The sequence below is a fragment of the Dromiciops gliroides genome, chromosome 3 (assembly GCF_019393635.1).
Source record: "Dromiciops gliroides isolate mDroGli1 chromosome 3, mDroGli1.pri, whole genome shotgun sequence".
In the NCBI taxonomy this organism is placed as follows: Eukaryota; Metazoa; Chordata; class Mammalia; order Microbiotheria; family Microbiotheriidae; genus Dromiciops; species Dromiciops gliroides.
In genome coordinates this window covers 202789154-202811249 of record NC_057863.1, presented here as the reverse complement: position 1 = coordinate 202811249, position 22096 = coordinate 202789154, and the positions used below count along the sequence as shown (strand labels likewise).

The following is a 22096-nucleotide window of genomic DNA, read 5'->3' as shown; positions in this document are numbered from 1 at the left end:
GCAGTGAAAATAGAGTATCTGAGAATTACAACTAAGTCATAAAGGCTCTGGAAGATTGAAATGATTTAGTGACGATCATAACAGGTACTAAATGGCAAACAGACACTCAAACTCAGTTCTTCTGAATCCAAGCCCCACAATATCCTATGATGGGAGTCTACTGTTTTATGCTGTTTCATGGGCCCAGGCTACATTTTTGAACCCTGCTAGTAAATTTGCAAATATTCTCTATACAAGATTACATGATTAACAAGATATAAAAATAGTCATTAAATGAGTATGAATATAAAATTGCTATTGAAGGAACTTATTCGTGTATGTATATAGATGCATACACATATATATGCATATACATATATGTGAATTTTCTCATTCCATAAATTCAATTTTAATAGAAAACAAAATATTGATGATTTTTAAGTAATTTCTGAATCGGTTCATTTTTACAAGAAAAAGGGTCAGCTTTCCGGGCAGCTAGATGGTGCAGTGGATAGAGCACCGGCCCTGGAGAGTTCAAATCCGGCCTCAGGCACTTAACACTTACTAGCTGTGTGACCCTGGGCAAGTCACTTAACCCCAATTGCCTCACTAAAAAAGAAAAAAGAAAAAAAAGAAAAAGGGTCAGCTTTCTCAGACACATTTACATACCAGTGTTTTAATTCTAGGCCTACTTGCATACATTCCCACCTCTACCCCAATGCTTTCTCTTAAATAATATATATGTACACACACACACACACACACACACACTCACACATATTTTCCAGTTCCAAATTATCTCCATCTCTCTAGCCTGCCTATTGAGAAGGCAAGTAATATGAAATTCATTACACATATGAAGTCATATATGTGCATTATTGATAGTAGGGTAAGTAATTTCTGCACACTAAAGATGAATGAAGTTCTATACTACCTCCTAAGGCAGTACTTTTGGATAACTCTAACGATTAGGACATTTTTTCTCAAATCAAGACCTAACATATCCCTCTGCAATTTCTACTCAATGTTCCCACCTCTGTCCTCTACCCTCTTGCACATCTAATCTCTCTTCAACATGGCAGTCCTTCAGATACATGATGACAGATATCATGCCTCTAACCCTGTCTTCTCCAGAATAAACATCTATAGATTCTCCAATTTTAATCAGTAGACCTAATTTTCATTAAATTTATTTTTAACTAACATTTTTTTTTTACTTCTCACTATATATGGGAGGAGGATAAAACCTTGGAATAAACATACATATTCAAGTAAAATAAATTTCTACAATGGTTAAACAATAGATTTCTTAATTCTACATATTTAGTTCATCACCTTTATATGAGAAGGTGGGTAGCATTCTTTATCCCTGGTCTCCTAAAATCATAATTAGCCATTGTAATGATTATTAAATCTATACTATGTTATAATCAAAGTATTCAACTAGTCATTGTACAACATAATCTTGAGGCCTTTATCACCATTCTATAAATTCTCTCCAACTTATCAATGTTCATATTGAAACATACAGCTGAACTGAAAACAATACTGCAGGTGTGATTTGATTAAGGTAGAGCATGATGGGTCTGATGGGTCTATTTTGCTTAATGTACTCCAAGATTACATTAGTTTTATTTTTTCCTTGTTTATTTTGATTGCAATAAAAATAATGAAAAAATGATAGATTTGGATTCAAATTTGAATCCTGGCTCTACTTTGTGCTAACAATGTGATACTGAGCAAGGCACACAACCTTTCTAAGCCTGAAATCTACTCTAAGTCTCCTCTATCTAATTATCAAATTCATTTTTTAAAACCCAAGTATAAGTCATTAAATTTATTCCAATTAAATTTTATCTTACATTTGGACCAATGCATCCTGAATTTGTCAAACAATGTGTTACCTAAACCTCCCAATTTTGTTATCAACAAATTTGAGAAGCATACAATCTGTCTTTACCTAAGTCATTGATTAAAACGTTAAACAGCAAAGAGTGAAATATAGACTTTTGCACTCCCCAGAGACCAACTTCCATGCTGCCATGGAATCATTAGTGACTATTGGATCTAGCCATGTGACTATGGATGAATCCAACTAAAAAACCTATTGTCTAATTCAGAATCCTCCATCATGTACACAATAATATCACTCAAGTTACCCTGTCAAAGAAGGAAAGGAATTAAATTTGGCATGTCCTGTTCTTGATGACACACCACACTGGCTTCTTCTGACTGCTACTTAAAAAAAAAAGATACTCAATACCCACATTTTAAATAATATACTATAAAGTTTTATCATGAATTTAAGTAAATCTGACTGGCCTGTATTTTGGAGACTACTAACATATATTTTATCAAAATCTAGACATCTGTTCTTTGTAGACAATCACCCTGTATCCAATATTTGTATCAATTTAAGACTATAAAAGGATTAGGTAACTGTAGCTTCCATAGGATCATCCAATCCTTTCATGTGATATTCCTTATTTTTGCCCACATCTCTCAGGCTATATATATATACTCTGACATCTCTTCCTTATTTCATGTCATTTAAGTATGCCTCCAATATTTAAACTAAATTCCAACTAAATTAAAACATTGATTGAGTCCAAGTGAGTCTGAGTAAGAAAGCATGGGAAACTTTACAGTGTTAACTCTGGGCCCTGTACATTCCAACAGATAATTGTTTTTCTACATAAAATATATTCCAGTCCATTTGAAGATTATCCTTTGAATGCTGAAACATTTTACATTTCAATTCTTTTGATAGAAAAAAATTTTGTAAATACATCACACAGGGGGCAGCTAGGTGGCGCAGTGGATAAAGCACCAGCCTTGGATTCAGAAGGACCTGAGTTCAAATCTGACCTCAGACACTTGACACTAGCTGTGTGACCCTGAGCATGTCACTTAACCCTTATTGCCCCACCAAAAAGAAAGAAAAAAATACATTACACACATCCTTGCCTTACTATAATATAATATTCTAAATATAGGTTGATTTTAAAAAAAATTGATGCCTTAGAATCGACATTATGAACATCAATTACTGTATTGGATGAAAAGTGTAGCTATACATGCAAAAAAAAGTCTATACAAGCATAGATCTGAAATTCTCTGAGTTGTTTGGTTTTTGTTTTGGTAATTTGGTGTTTTGGGGGGTCATGGGGCAAGGGAAGAGTAAAGTCAGAATGAAAATCATAGTTGGGTGACACCCACAGTGTTGTAAGCTGACAATGATAATTCACATTTAAATTATGCTTCAAGATTTAAAAAGTTTTGCTCACAACCCTGTAATTAGTATAAATATTACTATTCTTATTTTACAGAATTACAAAATAATGGACAAAATGGTTAAGTGACCTGCCTATATGCATAAATTTTTTGTTAGAAATAGGACTTTTAGGACTTCTTGAGGCCAAAGCATTTGGTCTTTCTACTATATTATGTTGGTTCTCTCTACCATGTTTACTAAAATTATTACTGAATGGAAGACCAAAACAGCCTTCTAGTTAGTGCACTATTTTACTCTCCAGAAATATCTTGTTTTCCAGTACAATTATCAATGTTCCTTTACTTGTCAATAGCATTAAAAACATGATTTTTTTTCTGCATTACTAGCACATTTTTAATCCTTTTCTCTTACTCAGGTAAACTCTTTGAGGGCAGGGTCTGTCTTTTGACTTTCTTTGAATCCCCAAGGATTAGCACAGTGCCTGGCATGTAGTAGGTGCTTAATAAATATTCACTGACAGTGTTTGAGAAGGTGATAAAGAAAAGCAATAACACCTATGTACCTTTATATAGTGTTTTGAAGTTTATAAAGCACTTTATATTACAGTATGTCTTTCATCACTTCAACAACTTTTGGTGGGGTATTTTAGGAAGCATTTGCTCACATGCTTTTTAAGTCTTAAAGCAAAATATAAATGAGAAGCCAAAATATAAATATTATTGAATTGTGGTCATTATCTTATACTCATCTTCAATCTTATATTCGTGTGCTATTATTCTTTTATATTCAATGTTTTTGGACTATTGAAGGGGCAGCCATGTGGTATAATGAATGTGGCACTGAACTTGAGTCAGGAGGACCAAGTTCAAATTCAGTCTGACACTTAATATCTATGTGACCCCAGGCAAGTCTCTTAACTTCTGAGTCAGTTTCCTGATCTGTTAATTGGGGATAATAATAGCATCTCTCTCTTAGAGTAGTTGTGAGGTTAAATAACTTAATATTTGTAAAGCACTTTGCAAATCTTAAAGTATGTGAATGCTACCTATTATTATTATACAGTTAGATAAAAATAGTTGCTTTTGTAGTTGAATAAGATATAAGCTGATCTTCTGTAGAATCAATGAAAGTATCCTCAATGTAACTACAGTAGGAGACAGGATAATGAAATGATGTAAACTATATCCTGTTCCCACATGATTTTTATTTCTTCTGATAGATCTCAATCTTTTCAAGGCTTTTCATTTCCCCCAGCTTGGAGATGGAGTATTTGGTGTGGCTATTTCTATTACAAGTATGTTCTTAAGTTTTTGTGGATCAATGTTATATCCCTGTACTTGTGGGCAATATTGGGTAGATGGTATAAAGGGTAACATTATAAACAAATTTGAAAAGAAAGGAAGAAATTACCTATCAGATCTATGGATAGGGTAAGACTTAATGACAAAACAAGTGATAAAGAGGATCACAGAAAGTAAAATGCATGGGGACAGCTAGGTGGTGCAGTGGTTGGAGTACTGGCTCTGGAGTCAGGAGGACCTGAGTTCAAATCCGGAATCAGACACTTGACACTAGCTGTGTGACCCTGGGCAAGTCACTTAACCCCAATTGTCTCACAAAAAAACCCAAAACAAAACAAAACAAAAACCCATTAAATACACAATTTGGATTACATAAAAATTTAAAAGTCACTGTACAAACCAAACAAATGTAGCTAAAATCAGAAGAGAATAAGGTAAATGGAAAAAAAAGTCTTTGCAATGTTTCTCTGATAAAGGTCTCATTTATAGGCTATATGTGGAAATTATTGAAATGTATAAGAAGGGGCAGCTAGGAGGCACAGTGGATAAAGCACTGGCCCTGGATTCAGGAGGACCTGAGTACAAATCCGGCCTCAGACACTTGACACTTACTAGCTGTGTGATCCTGGGCAAGTCACTTAACCCTCATTGTCCCACCAAAAAAAGAAAGAAAGAAAGAAAGAAATATATAAGAATAAGAGCCATTCCCTGCTTGATAAATGATTAAAAAATATTAATAGGTAATTTTCTTAGGAAGAAATCCATACTATCACAAAGTATTTGAAAGAGTCTGTAAACCACTAATAATTAGAAAAATAATTCTGATTGTTTAATTAAAATTAAATTAAAACAATTGAGTTACCACATCATGCCCATCACATTGATAAAATTGACAAAAAAAAAAAAGAAAGAAAATGCTGCAAGAACTCTGGTAAAACTGGTACATTAACACACTAATGATAGAACTGTGATTTGAGCTAACCATTCCGGAAAGCAATTTGGAATTATACCCCAAAAGTTATTAATTGTGCATGACTCTTTGACCCATTAAAATCACTACAAGGTATATATTCCAAAGGATCCATATAAAAATATGTAGAGGAGCTAGCTCATTTTGAATGAACAAAATCTGTAAACTAAGGGAGTGCCCATCAATTGAGGAATGGCAGAACAAATTAAGGCATATGAAAATGAGAGAATACTACTGTGCTATAAGAATTGAGAGGGGATAGTTCTAGAGAAACTTGGAAAGATTTGTGTGAACTGATGCAGAATGAATGGAACAGGAGAACAATATACATAATAACAAATTTATAAAACCAAATAAATATGAAAAAATTAAGAATTTTTATTCCAGAGGACTCATGATAAAATATTCTACTCACCTCCTGAGGGAAAGATTATTGTCAGGGTAAAGACTGAAACATTTGTTTCTTTGTTGGGGTCATTGAAGGAATTTGTGTTGTATTTTCCCCTCAAAAAATATAATTCTTTGGGTTTTTTAATTTATAATTTATTTAAAAATTTTTATTTATAGTTTTGAGTTCCAAATTTTATCCCTTCTTTCCTCCCTCCCCTCCCCTCTCCATGAGGCAGTAAGCAATCAGATATGGGTTATACATGTACAATTATGTAAAACATTACCGTATTAGTCATTTTGTACAAGAAAACTTGAATAAAAGAAAAAAATGAAAGTGAAAAATAGCATGCTTCAATCTGTGTTCCATTAATATCAGTTCTTTGGCATTAGATAGATATTATGTTTCATCAGTTGTCCTTTGGGATTGTCTGGGATCATGGTATTGCTGAGAATAGTTAAGTCATTAATAGTTCTAAATCAAACAACATTGCTCTCTCTCTGCACAATGTTCTCCTGGTTCTGCTCAGTTCACTATACATCAGTTCATACGAGGCTTTCCAGGTCTTTCTGAAATCATCCTGCTGGTCGTTTCTTATATCACAATAATATTGGCTTGATGGTCTTTAAGGTACCTTCTAGCTCTAAATAAATTATCCATGATTTAAAGGGAGTACTAAATAATTTCTCAAATTTTTCATGGAATTTATTCCACAGAGCCACATTGAATCCATGAAATAACTTGGAAAGGCAGAAAGATGCTTCAGTTCCAGTTCTTGCCACTAGTTAGGTGAAGCTAGGGAGTACAGCAGATACAGCACCACGCCCAAAGTTAAGAAGACTTGAGTTCAAATAGGGCTTCAGGGTACTTCTTATCTATGTGACCCTAGACAAGGGACTTAAATTCTGTTTGCTTCAGTTTCCTCAATTGTAAAATGGGAACAATAATACCACCTACAGTGTTGTTGTGAGGATCAAATGAGATAATAATTGCAAAACACTTAGTACAATACCTGGCATATAGAATGTGCTATATAAATGGTCGCTAATATTATTTTGGTTTTTTATAAACAGTCTTAAGGGAAACCTCTCACTTGAGATAATTAAAGCTATCTATATAATAATACAAAGTACCGAAATATTTATATTTTTCATAAAAAAAAAAAACTTTGGCTACATGGACGTTCTGATACTTTCATTGACAACATTCCTACTTGTCTAGTTGCTAACACAGCAGTTCTCCTTCATGGTCCCAACAGCACCTCAAATTCATCATGTCTAAAACAGACTTTATTATCTTTTTCTCATAGATGTTTCTTCTTCTAACTTCAATGTTGATGTCAATGGCACCACCTAGTCTCATGTTCAAAACCTCGTTAGGGTGGCACAGTAGATAAGAGTGCTGCATTTGGAGTCTAGAAGACCTAAGTTCATATCCCATCTCACCTATTTACTAGTTGTGTGATCCTAGGAAAATCCCTTAACCTCCCTGGGCTTCAGTTTTCTTATCTATAAGGCTACTTCATGAAATGGAAGTGATTCTGAATTCTTGAAATCCATGACAGTGGAGTTATGCTCTGTCAGGTTCTAGCGGTCAAGAAAGGCCTTGAGTATAGCCTTGGCAATAGACTTATGGCCAGATCAATGAACGGTTGGTCTCCTAATCATGGAGAGACTTATCAAATGGTGCTAAATTTCATTTTAGCTATGGCAATACATGAAACAAATAAAAATATAAAATAGCCCTCAGTCCTGTACTGCTTCTCCAGTGATGAGGGCAAAGTGACAAAAAAGGGTAACACAGCTTTCAGACCACTTCCTAACTGTAATCGCTTAGTATCCTAAATGTGAAATCCTTGTCCTGTGACCAGTGAGTAGACATCCTAGAGGAGAGGAATCCTAGAGGAGAGGAATCATGTCAATAATGACACTATAAACACAAGCAAAAAAAAAAAAGGAAGTTGTAGTTAAATAGTAAACTGGTTCATAGCTTCGGCTTGGAGAGAAAAAGAAAGGAAGTGGGGGCAGCTAGGTGGCGCAGTGGATAAAGCACTGGCTCTGGAGTCAGGAGTACCTGAGTTCAAATCCAGCCTCAGACACTTGACACTTATTAGCTGCATGACCCTGGGCAAGTCACTTAACCCCCATTGCCCCGCAAAAAACAAACAAAAAACAAAAAACAAAAAAGAAAGGAAGTGATGTTATTGGTTTTATCATATGCCCAAAGGCAACAAGAAACAGCATTCTTTATATGTCTGGTCATTTGCAACTTTACTTATGATAAGTATTTTCAAAAGTTTATGTTGTGGTCTATGCCTAACTGAGGCCAATCCCTGGGTCGTTTGGTTTTGATATGGGACAAAAGGAGATACTGATGGTTTATTTGGTAATTAACAAAAGGAGAAATCCTTAACCATAGAAGGAAATGTTCACCAAGGATAAATATTGAAGACACCTTGAATTGATTCAGTTGAGCAAGCCTATTTTCGCCTGAGTTGCCCATCATACTCTACCAGCCAAGCATCACAGAAGGTACCTCTTAGTCCTCATCTTTTTTTGTGCATGTCTTTTCAGTCAATTAGAAAGTGATGTCAATTGCCTAATCCTTTGGTCCCCTGAGTCAACTAATAAAGATGTTCTGAATGTTTTTAAAGGAAAAAAAAAACTAGCCTAAATAATAGGTACAATAGTTAGGATAATGTTGTTGCATTGTCACCATAAAAATTAGTTGTTGATGAAGAAAACATAGAGAAATAATATGAATAACTTGATAAGACTCTCCAAATTAAAACAACATACTTTGATCCTCAGTAACTGAAATACAAATGTGGGGAAAGGTAAGATGGTAAAAAAAAATCTAAGAATACATGATTCAGGAAAAAAGTATGAGAAAGTCAAAAGACTTCTATAGACTAAACAGAAGATTTATTCTTCTATAAACATGAATTTTTTCTTTAGGAAAAGAATTAGTAGTAAGTTATAGGGCATGGCAGGTCCCAAATAACATTTCAGAAAAAAAATTAATGAGGTAGATTAAATTGTAACAGACAGGAAAAGACTTGTTATTGATTTAGTAGTTATTCCTGAATCACCGGTCCGTAGACATCCAGACCACTGACTTGTCAAGGCAAAATCAGAATTAATAAAAAAGCAAAAAGAAAGAATAATAATGATAAAAGGTGTGTAATTGAAACAGCAAAATCCTGAACTACTTAAACAAGTACTAAGCAATGAAATAAGGTAAATGGGCATCAGAAATAGAATCAACACTGATAACTATAAATATATGCAGATATTCAGGGGCTCTAAATCTATTGTCACAACAATACCAACAGAGCACAGAAAGCGCCTTAGTCAGCACATAATTGATTTAAATTGTCAAGGAGAGAGATGGTGATCCAAAATCACACAATTCATTTATAAAATCATATGATAAAGGATTATGGAAGATTTTGACTATTATAAAAAAAAGAAGCATTGGAAGGTTAAAAATTGTTTAAAGAAAATGTAGAAAATGGCACACCTAAGCAAAGACATGCCAAGGACCTTTAAGGATTTAAATGGAAAGAAGATAAGGAAAAAGGGAAATATCTCTAAAGATTACTATAGTTAAATGTTGTCACCATTAAGGATAGTGGAAGCAATGCACTTAGATCCTAACATCACGGTCCCAAGATGTCTTCAAGATGGAAGGAAAAACATCCCAGATTAAAGACAACTTTCCTAGGAAGGAAAAACAAGAGAGTAGCAGAAAGTGTAATAACTGAAAAAGTACATGTGTACTTTTTCTACACCAGTCTTACAAAAAGAAATGTCTGGAAGCCAGAAAACTTTGGCCCAAGGTGCGGAACAGGAGGAGCCTTCCAAAATACAAAAGAGGCAAACTAGGAAATTCCTGGATGCCACAGCTATGTGTTTAGGGACAAGGAGTTGGTAGAACAGGGACTAACCAAGGATACCTAGAGTCTTCAGCTATGTTTTTATGCCATAGAATATGAATCGGGAGCCTCCTAGACTTCTACTGGGAAGGCAACAATTAGACCATTCCCTGACCTTGCTGTTTCAGCTTAATTATCTGATCTCCAAGAAAAGCACCATGCTTAGAACTTAGAGGATGAAGTGAAGTGAACTTCAGTGATAGAGATCAGGACCAAACCATACCCCACCACTTATTCTAGAAGTTTATAGAGTTGTGGTTAAGGAAGCAAGGCTGGAAAAATGAGTAAGTAAAAAAAAAATGTCAATAATAAAGAAATAGTAATGAGCTCTAAGTCTTGTTCTCTTTAGATTTGGGGGTTACAGACTAGGACTGACATTTCTTGAGGATGCCCCTGCCACACCACTCACTCCCAACTCAACTCATTTCCTGGACTCCTTTTTCTCTTCAAATAGGTATCCTTTGTCCTTTCCCCTCACTTTGAAATTTCCTTTTATAAATGTTTATCTTTTTTTAAAGTTTGTATCTTCATTGCTTAGCAAAGTGCCTGGCACATAATAAATGCTTAATAAATGCTCTGTCTGTCTCTGCTTTGTCTGTCTCTCCATAAATCCAAGGATTCTCAAGCCACAAACATAGAACAGAACAACTCCACAAAATTTCCAATCAAATCCTGATATAACCAATTCTCAAACAAAAACACAGATACTAAAAACTAGCTACACTCAGATTCCTAAAACAAATGAAGTTAAAATGATATTTTAAATGAAATAGCTTTAAAGAAAAGAATAGTGAAAGAAATGACATTATTAGACAAAGGAATTAAAACAAGAAGAAGCAGCTAAATATAGGTCATAGAAAACCTTACTCAAGAAAGACTACTTGAACATTAAATTTGGCCAAACAGAAATCAGGGACTTCATCTCTCAAATGTTTTCCTTTGTATTGACTGTCTATCTGTATTGCTTTCTCTCTACTCACCTCCACTTCTTAGCCTACCTGACTTCCTCTGAGACAGCTCATATCCACTTTCTTCAGAAGGGTTTCCCCCAGTCTCATTTCTTTCCCTCTGTTGCTAATCACTTCCCAGTTAGGTCGGGGCTGGCCATATAGTCAGAATGACCTGAATTCAAATCCATGCTTGGACACTTATTAGTTGCGTGTCTCAGGGCAAATCTCTGTCTGCCTCAGTTTCCTCACTTGGAGATAATAATGGAGATAATAATAGCATATACCTCACAGGGCTGTTGGAAGGACCAAATGAGATAATATTTGTAAAAGATAGCACAGTTCCTGGTACATAGTAGGTGCTGAATAAATGCTTATTTATCCCCTCTTTCCCCCCTTCCTTCCCTCCCTTATGACTACCCTCTCCCTTTTCCTTCTTCCCCTCCTTCCTCTCTTCACCACCTCCTTCCTCTTTCCCTCCTTTGATTCCTTCCTTCCTTCTATCTTATGAGTTCATTGATACTGTATATATCTTGAATGTACACAGCAATTTCTGCGTTGTGTGCTTCTGACTCTGAGAATTTGAGTTTAACAGGTATAGAGAGGCAGGAGGGAAGACAGAAATGATTTTCAGTGATTTTATCTTTGTGTTTCTTTAAAAAAAAAAGTTATTTATATACACACATATGTGTGTCTTTTTGTTAAAATATTCAGGGTTATCTTCCTGTAAAAGAAAGGTAAAAAGGTAGGAGAAATAGTTCTCTACTCTAATGACTTAAGCTAGCAAATGAAATATATTCCTTGAAAAGATGAAAGTGTTTTAGGGGGGAAAAAGTATTCTTATGAGTCTGAAGGGAATCCAAATCTAAGTAAAGAAACCGGATGTTGAAAGAATGAGACACAATGAAGAAAAACTAATAAATTGCTGAAGCTATCCCCATTGGTTTAAAGTTTTTACCATAGACAGTGAATTTGGATCATCTGAGGAGAAAGCATGAGGACAGACACTAGTGTGAGAGTAACATCACTATCACCATGGAGGCCAGTCTTCTCTTGCTCCTCATTGTCACTTTGAAAGTAGTGGCGCAATTGGGGGGGGTGGGTTGCAGTGTATGTGTATGAAAATAGAACTAAAGAACTAAAGGGAACAATTCTAGAACTCTAAGCACTTACCAGTATGATCTTAAAGCAGGAATCAGGGATCATTACTTTTATTTATTTTCAGATTACTACCATGAGTTTAGGGTAGAATACAATATTTCCAAGTGAATAGAGTTCTGCTTTTAAGGCAGAACTAACTTGGCTTAAATCCTAACTCAGACACATATTGCTTCCCTTGGAAAGCTCAGTGTTCTCCATGATTCTCCAAAACTTTTAGTTTCAGAGAAGGTTCCAACTTGCATTGGTAGATGGAATTGAGTTGTTCCAATGAAATTACAGATTTCTCCCCTATCCCAATTTAGGAATCAGTTACTATAATAAAAAGGAAACTGAGGTAAGTGTGACTTTCCCACATTCACACAACTAGTGTCAGATGTCAGATTTGAATTTAGGTCTTACTGACTCTAGACCCAGAGCTTTCTCCACTGGAAGAGGCTGTATTAGACTGGGTACTAGCTTTGAAGGAGAAGTATAATCTGTTATTGAGGAATGACCAGTATTTTGAAGTGTAATCCAATGAGATTTTGGGATATCCTTAAAGGATACAAGATACTATTAAGGGTATTAAGCAGCAGGCATGGTGAAAGGTCCTTGATATAGTTAGGTGAAAGAACTTGGGCACTTGAGAGCCATCTGAAAAAAGGACAGTTTTGAGTGTAGGATGAATGACAAACTCTAAGACCATCTGGAAAGCAATTTATGCCTGAAAAACTGCCAGATAAGATGAACATGCCTATCCAGTTTGACAGATAAAACGTCAGCAAAGCAATCAAGCATGGAACCCAGAGGCCTAGGGGCAGGATATGTAGCAGGGAAGGCAACCACCTCTGGTGTTCATATAACTAGGGGTGACCTGGCAAAACATGTATCAAAATATTGAAAATATTCCACAGACTGTTTTGTTGTTTAGGCTGGGAAAGGGGAATTCATGGAGAGGCAGAAGAATTTGTGGCACCTGAGAATCGATGGAGGCCTTGTTTCCAGGAATCCCTGATCAACATTTTTTTGGTGGAGGCAGGTTCCAAGCTATTAGATACAAGTGTTTCTGTCCCTGATGTGATGGGTGATCTAGGCATTGCTTTCCCCTGGAATAGGCTCTGATGAATGAGACCAATTATCTCCCTTCATGTCATCTCTATTAAAACAGAAGTTAGAACCCAAGATCACAAGAATATGGAGAAGATATTGCACTATCCAGAATGAGTTATAAGGGTATGAAAGAGTGGATTAACATCTTTCTAATCCTAAGGATAAGGTTCAGAGAGCTGTTCCATCCAGGAAGAAGAAGAATAAAGTGATCAAGACCATTAAATTTAGAGCACCCCTCTTCAAGATTATAGTCCTCAGGGACTAGTCAAGAGATTAGATAGGGGGACTAATGGGAAAAGGGACTGGTACACAGAAGTATCTAGAATTCTATGATGAATAACAAGAAATTAAACATACATAGATTCAGGAAAGACTTAAATACATTGTCAGAACCTTTTCCTATGCAGACCAGCAAGAACTAAACAATTCATTCCCTAAGAAAGTGGAGGGAGGATGTGAAAATAACAATTAGAAATGGAATGCTTTCAGGAGCTGGGCAACTATGGAACCAAGAGAGAAAGGAAAAGCACCTTGTATGTGTTTGACCATGATAGATATGTGGGAGTGGGGGGAAGAAAGGAGAGATGCAATCGCCTGCCTTTAGCATGAAGACATGGCCAATAGCCCGCTGTCAAGTTAGACATGAACCAGGTAGAGGGGACTCCTTTTTGGCAGTTAAAGAAGGGAGTAGAGAAGATAGACAGAGAGCTGGAATTTGTATATAGAATAGTATTGGCAACTGAGAAACTGTAAGAATAGACGTTGGCCATCAGTGACCAGATGTAAAGGACTGAGTGAATGTGTATGCTAAGAATGAAATGTTGTGAGGATGATTTCAAGGAGTCCATGTGAAAGAGTGACTGAGGAGAGACAAGCCCTAGCTTGGCCTTGAAGGCATGAAGAAGGTTTAGGAAAGATATAATTAACTTCAAATATCTGAAAGGCTGTCAAGTGAAATAAGCATTAGACTTGTTCTGCTTAGTCTCAGAAGGCAGAACTGGGGGTGATGGGTAGAATTTAAAAGAAGTGGATACAGATTTGATGTAAAAACTTCCTTACAATTAGAACTATCCAAAAGTAGACTTGGCTGCCTTGGGAGGTAGTGGATTGCCCTTCACTAGAAGTCTTCAAGCAAAATCAGTATGACCCTTTGTCTGTAGGGGATCCTTGCTCAGATATGGGTTGGAATACATTACTTCTGAAAATCTTTCTGACTGAGATTTTGTGATTCTGAGCCTTAGTTTGGCAGAGATTATATATAGGAGGAAGTCTTTTCGTATACTTTCATCTACCACACAGCATAGAAAAGGAGCTGTGATAAAAATCTTTGAATCCTCATTCTGCTTATATAACATATATTCAATATACAATATAAATGTATAATATGTAAATGCATAATGCATGAATGTGAACATATCTACACATCCACACATATATTCAATTTCATTTGATCTAACAAGTATTTATCTAGCATTGTGTGTTTGGCACTGTGGTATAAACTCAGAACAGTCCTTGCTCTCATTTCTCAATTGTGGGTTTTCTGAAATGCTACTAATTGTTTCAGGAAATTAATGCCTAGTTAAGCAAAGAATAATTTAGACCAAGGATCATGACTCAAAAATATGTGATACTTATTAATAAATTTTCTTCTAACTAAATGGAAAACAATTCACAAAATTTTATCATATCCTTATCTAATCATGAAATTCCTAGTATTCTGTCTTACACTAACTATACACTATATATCCATACACATATGTATATATATATGTGTGTCTATGTATTATATATATATTTACCCTATTACCTGTTCATAGTGTTACTTGCTATTTTTCAATTAAATAAAATATATATTTGAACAGTTTTGTTCTCATCAGCTTTTTAAATCTATCTTCATCAATGCTGTCTATGTTTGATTATAAATCAAATATTTATAGAACTAAATATCTATTTGACAACACTGAATAGGATTTTCCAAGTGGTATCCTTAATAATCTTTATTATCCATGCAAAGAAATAAGATATCATAGGGAAAATCCAATGCTACTGACATTTTTCTTTATATAAATATGAAATGATATCCTATTAATATGCTTTTAGAATAAATGTTAATATATTGGTTGATAAATAGATTTATATTCATTCATTTTTGCTTTAGAAGTTCCCTGATTCTCCTTTGTCAATAAGACATTCTTTATTCATAGATCCGCACTAGTAATTACAAATTTCATTAATATATTCCAATGCCTCAAAATATTTGTGGCCAAATTAGTTTGGAAACTGCTTCTATAGACAACCTGTCACAGCTTAATAAATTATTATTGATTCATACATTCATTGGAGAGCTAACAGAAAGCCAGAGAGAACAGGGTTATGGAAGGAAATGTAAAACATTTAGTGGAACAAGTGGTATGGTCTTTAGGGCAAGTGGTCAGAAGTAAGCAGTTAGTAATAATTGTTCACCCCCTTCAAAAGCCTGCATCCTGCACATACATGGCATTTTATGGTTTAAAAAGTACTTCCCTGACAACAGCCTTATGGGACAGGCAGTAACTCACCAGTACTGGGATAAATGGTGACCATATAATATGAGGTGTAGTCATAATGTTATCAAAATTTAATGAGGAATTTGATTCTGTAGTAGAAATGGATGCTGAAATAAATCAAGGGCTAGACCATGTTTTCAAGCGGGATAATAACTAAATAAAAAGAAAAGTATCAGTAGTATGTTTAAAACTTCAAAAGAGGAAGGGGTGGTAAAGAAAACTGCCATAGTTTAGGAAGCACACTAATAATGGAGAAATACGCAGAAGGCAGCAATGAACATGAAAAAAGTCTCAAGTCCATGTCACATGAGGATCAATTGAAGGCTAGGGAGATTTTTGTCTTGGAGAAAAGAAACCTCAAGTGGATAAGATAGCCCTTTACAAGTACTTAAAAGACATATAACATGGAAGAGGTATTAGATTTGTTGTTTTTGGCACCAAAGAGAATGTGATCTTGCACCAGAAGGGAACAAAACTTGAAGTTACAAAGAAGCATACTTGAGCCTGATGAAACAAAAAAACATAAGAATCAGAGCTATTGAAAAGTGAAATGGGCTGCTTGATGAGGTAGTAAGTTCCCCATCTAGAGAGGTATTCATGATAAGAATACATAACAACTTGTCAGGTATATTGGAGAAAAGATTCATGGTAAAGTAGCTTATCTCAAGATTTGCAGGGGTGGGAAGGTAAGAAAAGAATGAAACTCTGAAAATTGCTTTGAAATTCTTTATGCATTGTTTTTTTTTCAGTCTCCTCTGACTCTTGTGACCCCTTTTTGTTTGTTTGTTGTTTTTTTTGGCAAAGATATGGAAGTGGTTTGCCATTTCCTTCTCCAGCTTATTTTATAGATGAATAAACTAAGGCAAACATGTGACTTGCCCAGGGTAATACAGCTACCAAGTATCTGAGGCCAGATTTTAATTCACAAAAAATAGTCTTCCTGACTCCAGGCTCAGTACTCTATCCACCTAGCTTGCCTCTTTATGTATACCGGTTACTAAAAGTCAGTTATAAAAATAGAATAATATTATATCTAGATGGTAAAGATTAATTTAAATAAGAGTTATCCTTACCAATAAAATACTACCATATCAAAATCTCAGTTTGCTTCTGGATTATCTATTTATGTTTGGCAAGAGCACAGACCAGCTATAAGAAGAATGGGCTAAGATGCTAATAGAGAAATGTATATTTTTTAAAGTAAACATTCCCCATTTCCATGCAAAATTTCTTATACTAATCATTTGTATTATAAAATATTTTCAGCAAAAATAATTACACCACAAATGTGTGTACATGTATATGTATATATAAAAACATAAACCCACATATATTTACCTTAGAACATTCTAAGATTCAAAAATAAGTTTTGGGAAAAAGAGTAGGTTTTCTATATGGCTTTTCTTTCATAATGTACTGGGGCATCTAGGTGGCACAGTGGATAGAGCACCGGCCCTGGAGTCAGGAGTACCTGAGTTCAAATCCGACCTCAGACACTTAACACTTACTAGCTGTATGATCCTGGGCAAGTCACTTAACCCCAATTGCCTCACTAAAATATATATATATATATATATATATATATATATATATATATATATATATATATATATACACACACACACACACACACACACACATACTGTATTACATTTTTAAAACATTATTTATTTTTTAATTTTAGTTTTATTTTCAACTTAGCAAACACCAACTAAAATGAGCATTTTCATTTACAAAGCAGAACACAAAAAGAAAATTCTACATGACATGGTGAATTTCTTTTAGGTACTACTTGCTTCTCTTTTTAGATATGTGGTAAGGTAAATCTGTACCTTTCAAAGTTGTCCTGCTTCATTCTAGCCTTTCTCCTATTTTCTTCTCTGCTTTTTAAAACAAAATACCTCCATGAACCTCTTTTCTTTCCATTCTTTTTGGGGTTTTTTGTTTGTTTTTTTGTTTTGTTTTTTTAGCAAGGCAATTGGGATTAAGTGACTTGCCCAGGGTCACACAGCTAGTAAGTGTTAAGTGTCTGAGGTCAGAGGGCGGAGCCAAGATGGCAGAGAGGAAGCAGCAAGCTGCCTGAGCTCTCCTTCTGTTCCCTCAAAACCAACATTAAATCAAGCCTCTGGACGGATTCTGAAACTACAGAACCTGCAAAGAGACAGAGAGACACAGTCCTCCAACCAGAGATAATTTAGAAGACTTTAGGAAAAGGTCGGTCTGACTCGGGCAAAAGGGAGGCCCAGCGCAGGGCAGCAACCCAGCGCCGAGGGGGTCGGGGCAAGTCAGCAGGAGCTGCGGGCCACAGCCGAACAACTGAGGCTCCCGGAACCTGGTTCAAAAATCTGGTGGCCAAGAAGGACAGTGGAAAAACCTACCTGCACCGGCCAAGAGGGCCACGAACGGTGGGATCAGACGCCAGGGTCTGGCGCCTGGCTGGCGGAGCACAATCAGACAGGAAGTGCAGGGCAGGGGATCTCCACACACCATAAAGGCCTCAGAGTAAAAGCCCGGTCACACAGCACCTATACACCTGCACAAGAAGCCCAAAACAGGGACCCTGGTGCCCCCAGAGCAGACCTCAACTTAAAGAATAAATAAATAAGCTTCAATAATGAGTAAGAAGCAAAAAAGAGCCCTCTCCATTGAGAGCTTCTGTATCAATAGGGAAGAAGCCAACACAAACTCAGATGAGGACAATAGCCTCAAATTGTCTACATCTGAAGCCTCACAAGGGAAGGTGAATTGGTCGCAAGAACAAAAAGCCTTCCTGGAAGAGCTCAAAAAGGATTTTAAAAATCAATTGCAAGAGGTAGAAGAAAAAATGGGGAGAGAAATGAAAGCATAACAAAAAAAACTATGAAAAAGAATCAGCAGCTTGGAAAAGGAAGCTGAAGAAAACAAAGCCTTAAAAAATTCAGTTGGCCAAATGGAAAAAAAGCTACATAATCTCACTGAAGAAAACAATACCTTAAAAAATTCACTTAGCCAAATGGAAAAAAAGGTGCATAATCTCACTGAAGAAAACAATGCCTTAAAAATTAAAGTGGGACAGTTGGAAGATAAGGAATCCATGAGACACCAAGAATCAGTCAAGCAGAATAAAAAAAATGAAAAAATAGAAGAAAATGTGAAATACCTCATTGGAAAGACAACTGATCTGGAAAACAGATTGAGGAGAGACAATTTGAGAATCATTGGACTGCCTGAAAGTCATGACCAGAAAAAGAATCTAGACACCATATTCCAGGAAATTATTAAGGAGAACTGCCCTGATATCATAGAATCAGAGGATAAAATCATCATTGAAAGAATCCACCGATCACCTCCTGAAAGAGACCCCAAAAGGAAAACTCCAAGGAATATTGTAGCCAAATTCCAGAATTATCAGGTGAAGGAGAAAATACTCCAAGCAGCCAGAAAGAAGCAATTTAAATATCATGGAGCCACAGTCAGGATTGCTCAGGACCTGGCAGCTTCAACATTAAAGGACCGCAAGGCTTGGAATATGATATTCCGGAAAGCAAGGAGCTTGGATTGCAGCCGAGAATCTATTACCCAGCAAAAATGTGCATTTTCTTTCAGGGGAAAAGATGGACATTTAATGACATTGGGGACTTTCAATCTTTCCTGGTGAAAAGACCAGAACTGAATAGAAAATTTGATCTCAACATACAAGACTCAAGAGAAGTTTAAAAAGGTAAACAGAGGGGAAAAAAAGTTACCCTATTAGGTTAAACTGTTTATATCCCTACACAGGAAGATAATACTCATAACTCTTAAGAACTGTAAATGTATTTGGGCAGAGAGAGAAGGACTTTATATAGAGGGTATAAATATAAATTGTCTTTGATGTGATGATACAAAAGAATTAAGGGGATAAAAAGTGTCTGAGGTTGGATTTGAACTCAGGTCCTCCTGAATCCAGGGCCAGTGCTCTATCCACTACGCCACCTAACTGCCCCCTTTTTATGTTTTTTTTTTTTAAATGTGTTGCAATTTAAATGATATTTGAAGGAATCTTGTCAAAATAGTACTGAAACATGACAGCCATCAGTCTTTATGATTATTGATGATCGTAGGAGAATCATACTTAATGATCAGTGGCATGACTTTGAGTTCTTTGGGTTATTTTTCATCAAAACCCAAGAGGTAGGGATACATAGAAAGATTTTTACCATAATGAAAGCAGACAAAAAGCTACTATTAGACTCAAGTGAAATACTAGTCCTACAGAGATAAATTTATAGGAGCAAGTAGTGAAGTGAATTCGTTTTTTTTTTTCCCCAGAGATTTTTCAAAGTAGAGCCACTTATGGCTACCATGTTATGATATCTCTCACTGGTTCCTCAATATGCAATAGCACATAGCTCTATTTCCCGAGTGTCTATATTTTCAATGTCTTCTGATTCTAAGAAGAGGATCATAGAAGTCCCAGTTAATCTTTAAAAAATCTCAGAATTCAGTTAATCAGTTATTGGTGATATTTTGCTAAAACATTTAATTTGACCTACATGTTTGGCTTAAAAAATTCCTGTACCATAAATTTTTTAAAAAATTAAGATGAGAATTGTTGCTTTATGCTATATGTTGCTTTAATTAAAACATTTTGTAGGGAAAAAATATAATTATGAGGTATTTGTATTTGTCTCAATTATCAATCAATGTACATTCATTGCAAGAGTTGATCTGCTGGCCCTAAATGATAATTAATATATACCTGGTGGTAGCTGTACAATAGTGCTCATTTCACATTTCTAAATATATTAAATGATTACAAACATGATGTTATAATTGGAAAGAAACATAATTTTTTCACCCTCATTTTAGAGAAAAAAAAATAAACCTTGATCCTTGGCATAAGCAAGTACTTATAATGAGGTTTTAATGTATATATTACTCTAATCTCATATTTTATGAATTTTGGAGACTGAAATTCCTTGTCTCCCAACCCACCCTTAGGTAACATCCCCCCAATAAAAACATACTTAAAAATGTTTGTGTATAAATACAAACAAAAATATACATATTTTAATGTGTGTATATTTTAATAACTATTGTAAAGTAAGGACAAGACAGCTAGGTGGCAATGGATTGAGTGTTGGACCTGAAGTCAAGAAGACTCATCTTCATGAATTCAAATCTGGCATCAGACACTTACTACTGTGTGGCCCTGAGCAAGTCACTTAACCCTGTTTACCTTAGTTTCATCATGTGTAAGAGGAGTAGGAGAAGGAAATGGCAAACCACTCCAGTATCTTTGCCAAGAAAATCCCAAAAGGGGTCACAAGGAGTTGGACATGACTGAAATGACCGACCAACAACAAATGAGGGACAATTCAATTATATTTAATCTTGGCATTATAGCATTCTCTCGCATGTTGTTAAGAAACATGATCTGCCCAAGCTCTCCCCAAATTTTCATGGGTGTATGAAATTTCATTTTTTTGCCAAACATGGAGAACCTAATATTTTATTTCACTTTAATTTTTTTTAATTTCAGGAAACAGTGATTCCATGATCTATTGTGCAACTTCCCATCATACTGAATTGAGATACTAGGTGAATCTCATTTAATGTATGATTGACGCACAAAAGGAAACTCTGAAAAACAAATTTAAAATGCAGTTTCTTAGCATTCCATTCCAAATTAAAACACATTTCATTGTATTTGTGGTGGCATTTCTCTCTCCTTACCTTTGATCTCTTATCATTTTTAAACCATCTGATATCAGCAGCAGGTTTACTTCCAGACGTTTTGCAAGTTAGTTGCATCAAGTCTCCTTCCATAACTGGTGATGAAAACCCACTAATCTGAGGCTTCTCAGGAACACCTGAAAAACAAGCAAACAACCATGTTAAAGAAAATCATATCTGCTATTGTCAATTCACTCCTCTGAGATGTGGACCAGCGTTGACAGTAACAAAGCAAAACTAGGTCAGCTGCCAAAAGTACTGAAGAGTTTTATGTACCATAATTAGCTCTATATTTTATGAATGGGTAACAGCCCAATCAAGAATAATAAAATGAATGTCACAGAATATGCGTGAACTAAATAGCTGATCTAAATCATTCTGGATTGTTGCTAAGGTAGTTTTAAACATAATTTTATCTTAAATCTAATTCTGCCAGAAAAAATGCTAATATGTTAAGTTCAAAGTAGTTATCATTACAAAGGGCATAAAATAGCTAAGTAAATAATAGTTTTGTAAATTAAATTCTTTTTTTCTAAAAAATCTAAATGAGAGCATGATACATACAACACTGGCTTTGGGGTCAGAGGATTGGGGTTCAAATTTTGACTCTGAACGAGTTACCAAACTTCCCTGGGTTTCATTTGTTTCATCTGTAAATTGAGGAAGTAAGATTAGGAAACATCTGAGGTAATTTCCAGTTCAAGATCTATGATCCCATCACTATTAATTTAAAAACTCTTATAAAAAAGACCAAGTTTTATCGGAATTTTTTTCTAAGCCCTAGTACTTTAAATATGTCCATTATTTGTCCCATTCTGATTTAATGAAAACATTTGGGAGTTGGGG

The 22096-nt window shown here is 35.3% G+C and overlaps 1 protein-coding gene across 1 annotated transcript in view; it reads right to left on the bottom strand.

The window, feature by feature from the left end:
• CADM2 (cell adhesion molecule 2) overlaps positions 1–22096 on the bottom strand; it is a 1340404-nt gene that overhangs the window by 177981 nt on the left and 1140327 nt on the right. The window contains exons 5-6 of the mRNA XM_043991897.1: positions 21251–21387; position 20745 (exon numbers count right to left, since the gene is read on the bottom strand). Of these exons, the coding sequence (XP_043847832.1) occupies position 20745; positions 21251–21387 (138 nt within the window). The remainder of the gene's footprint in view (positions 1–20744; positions 20746–21250; positions 21388–22096) is intronic.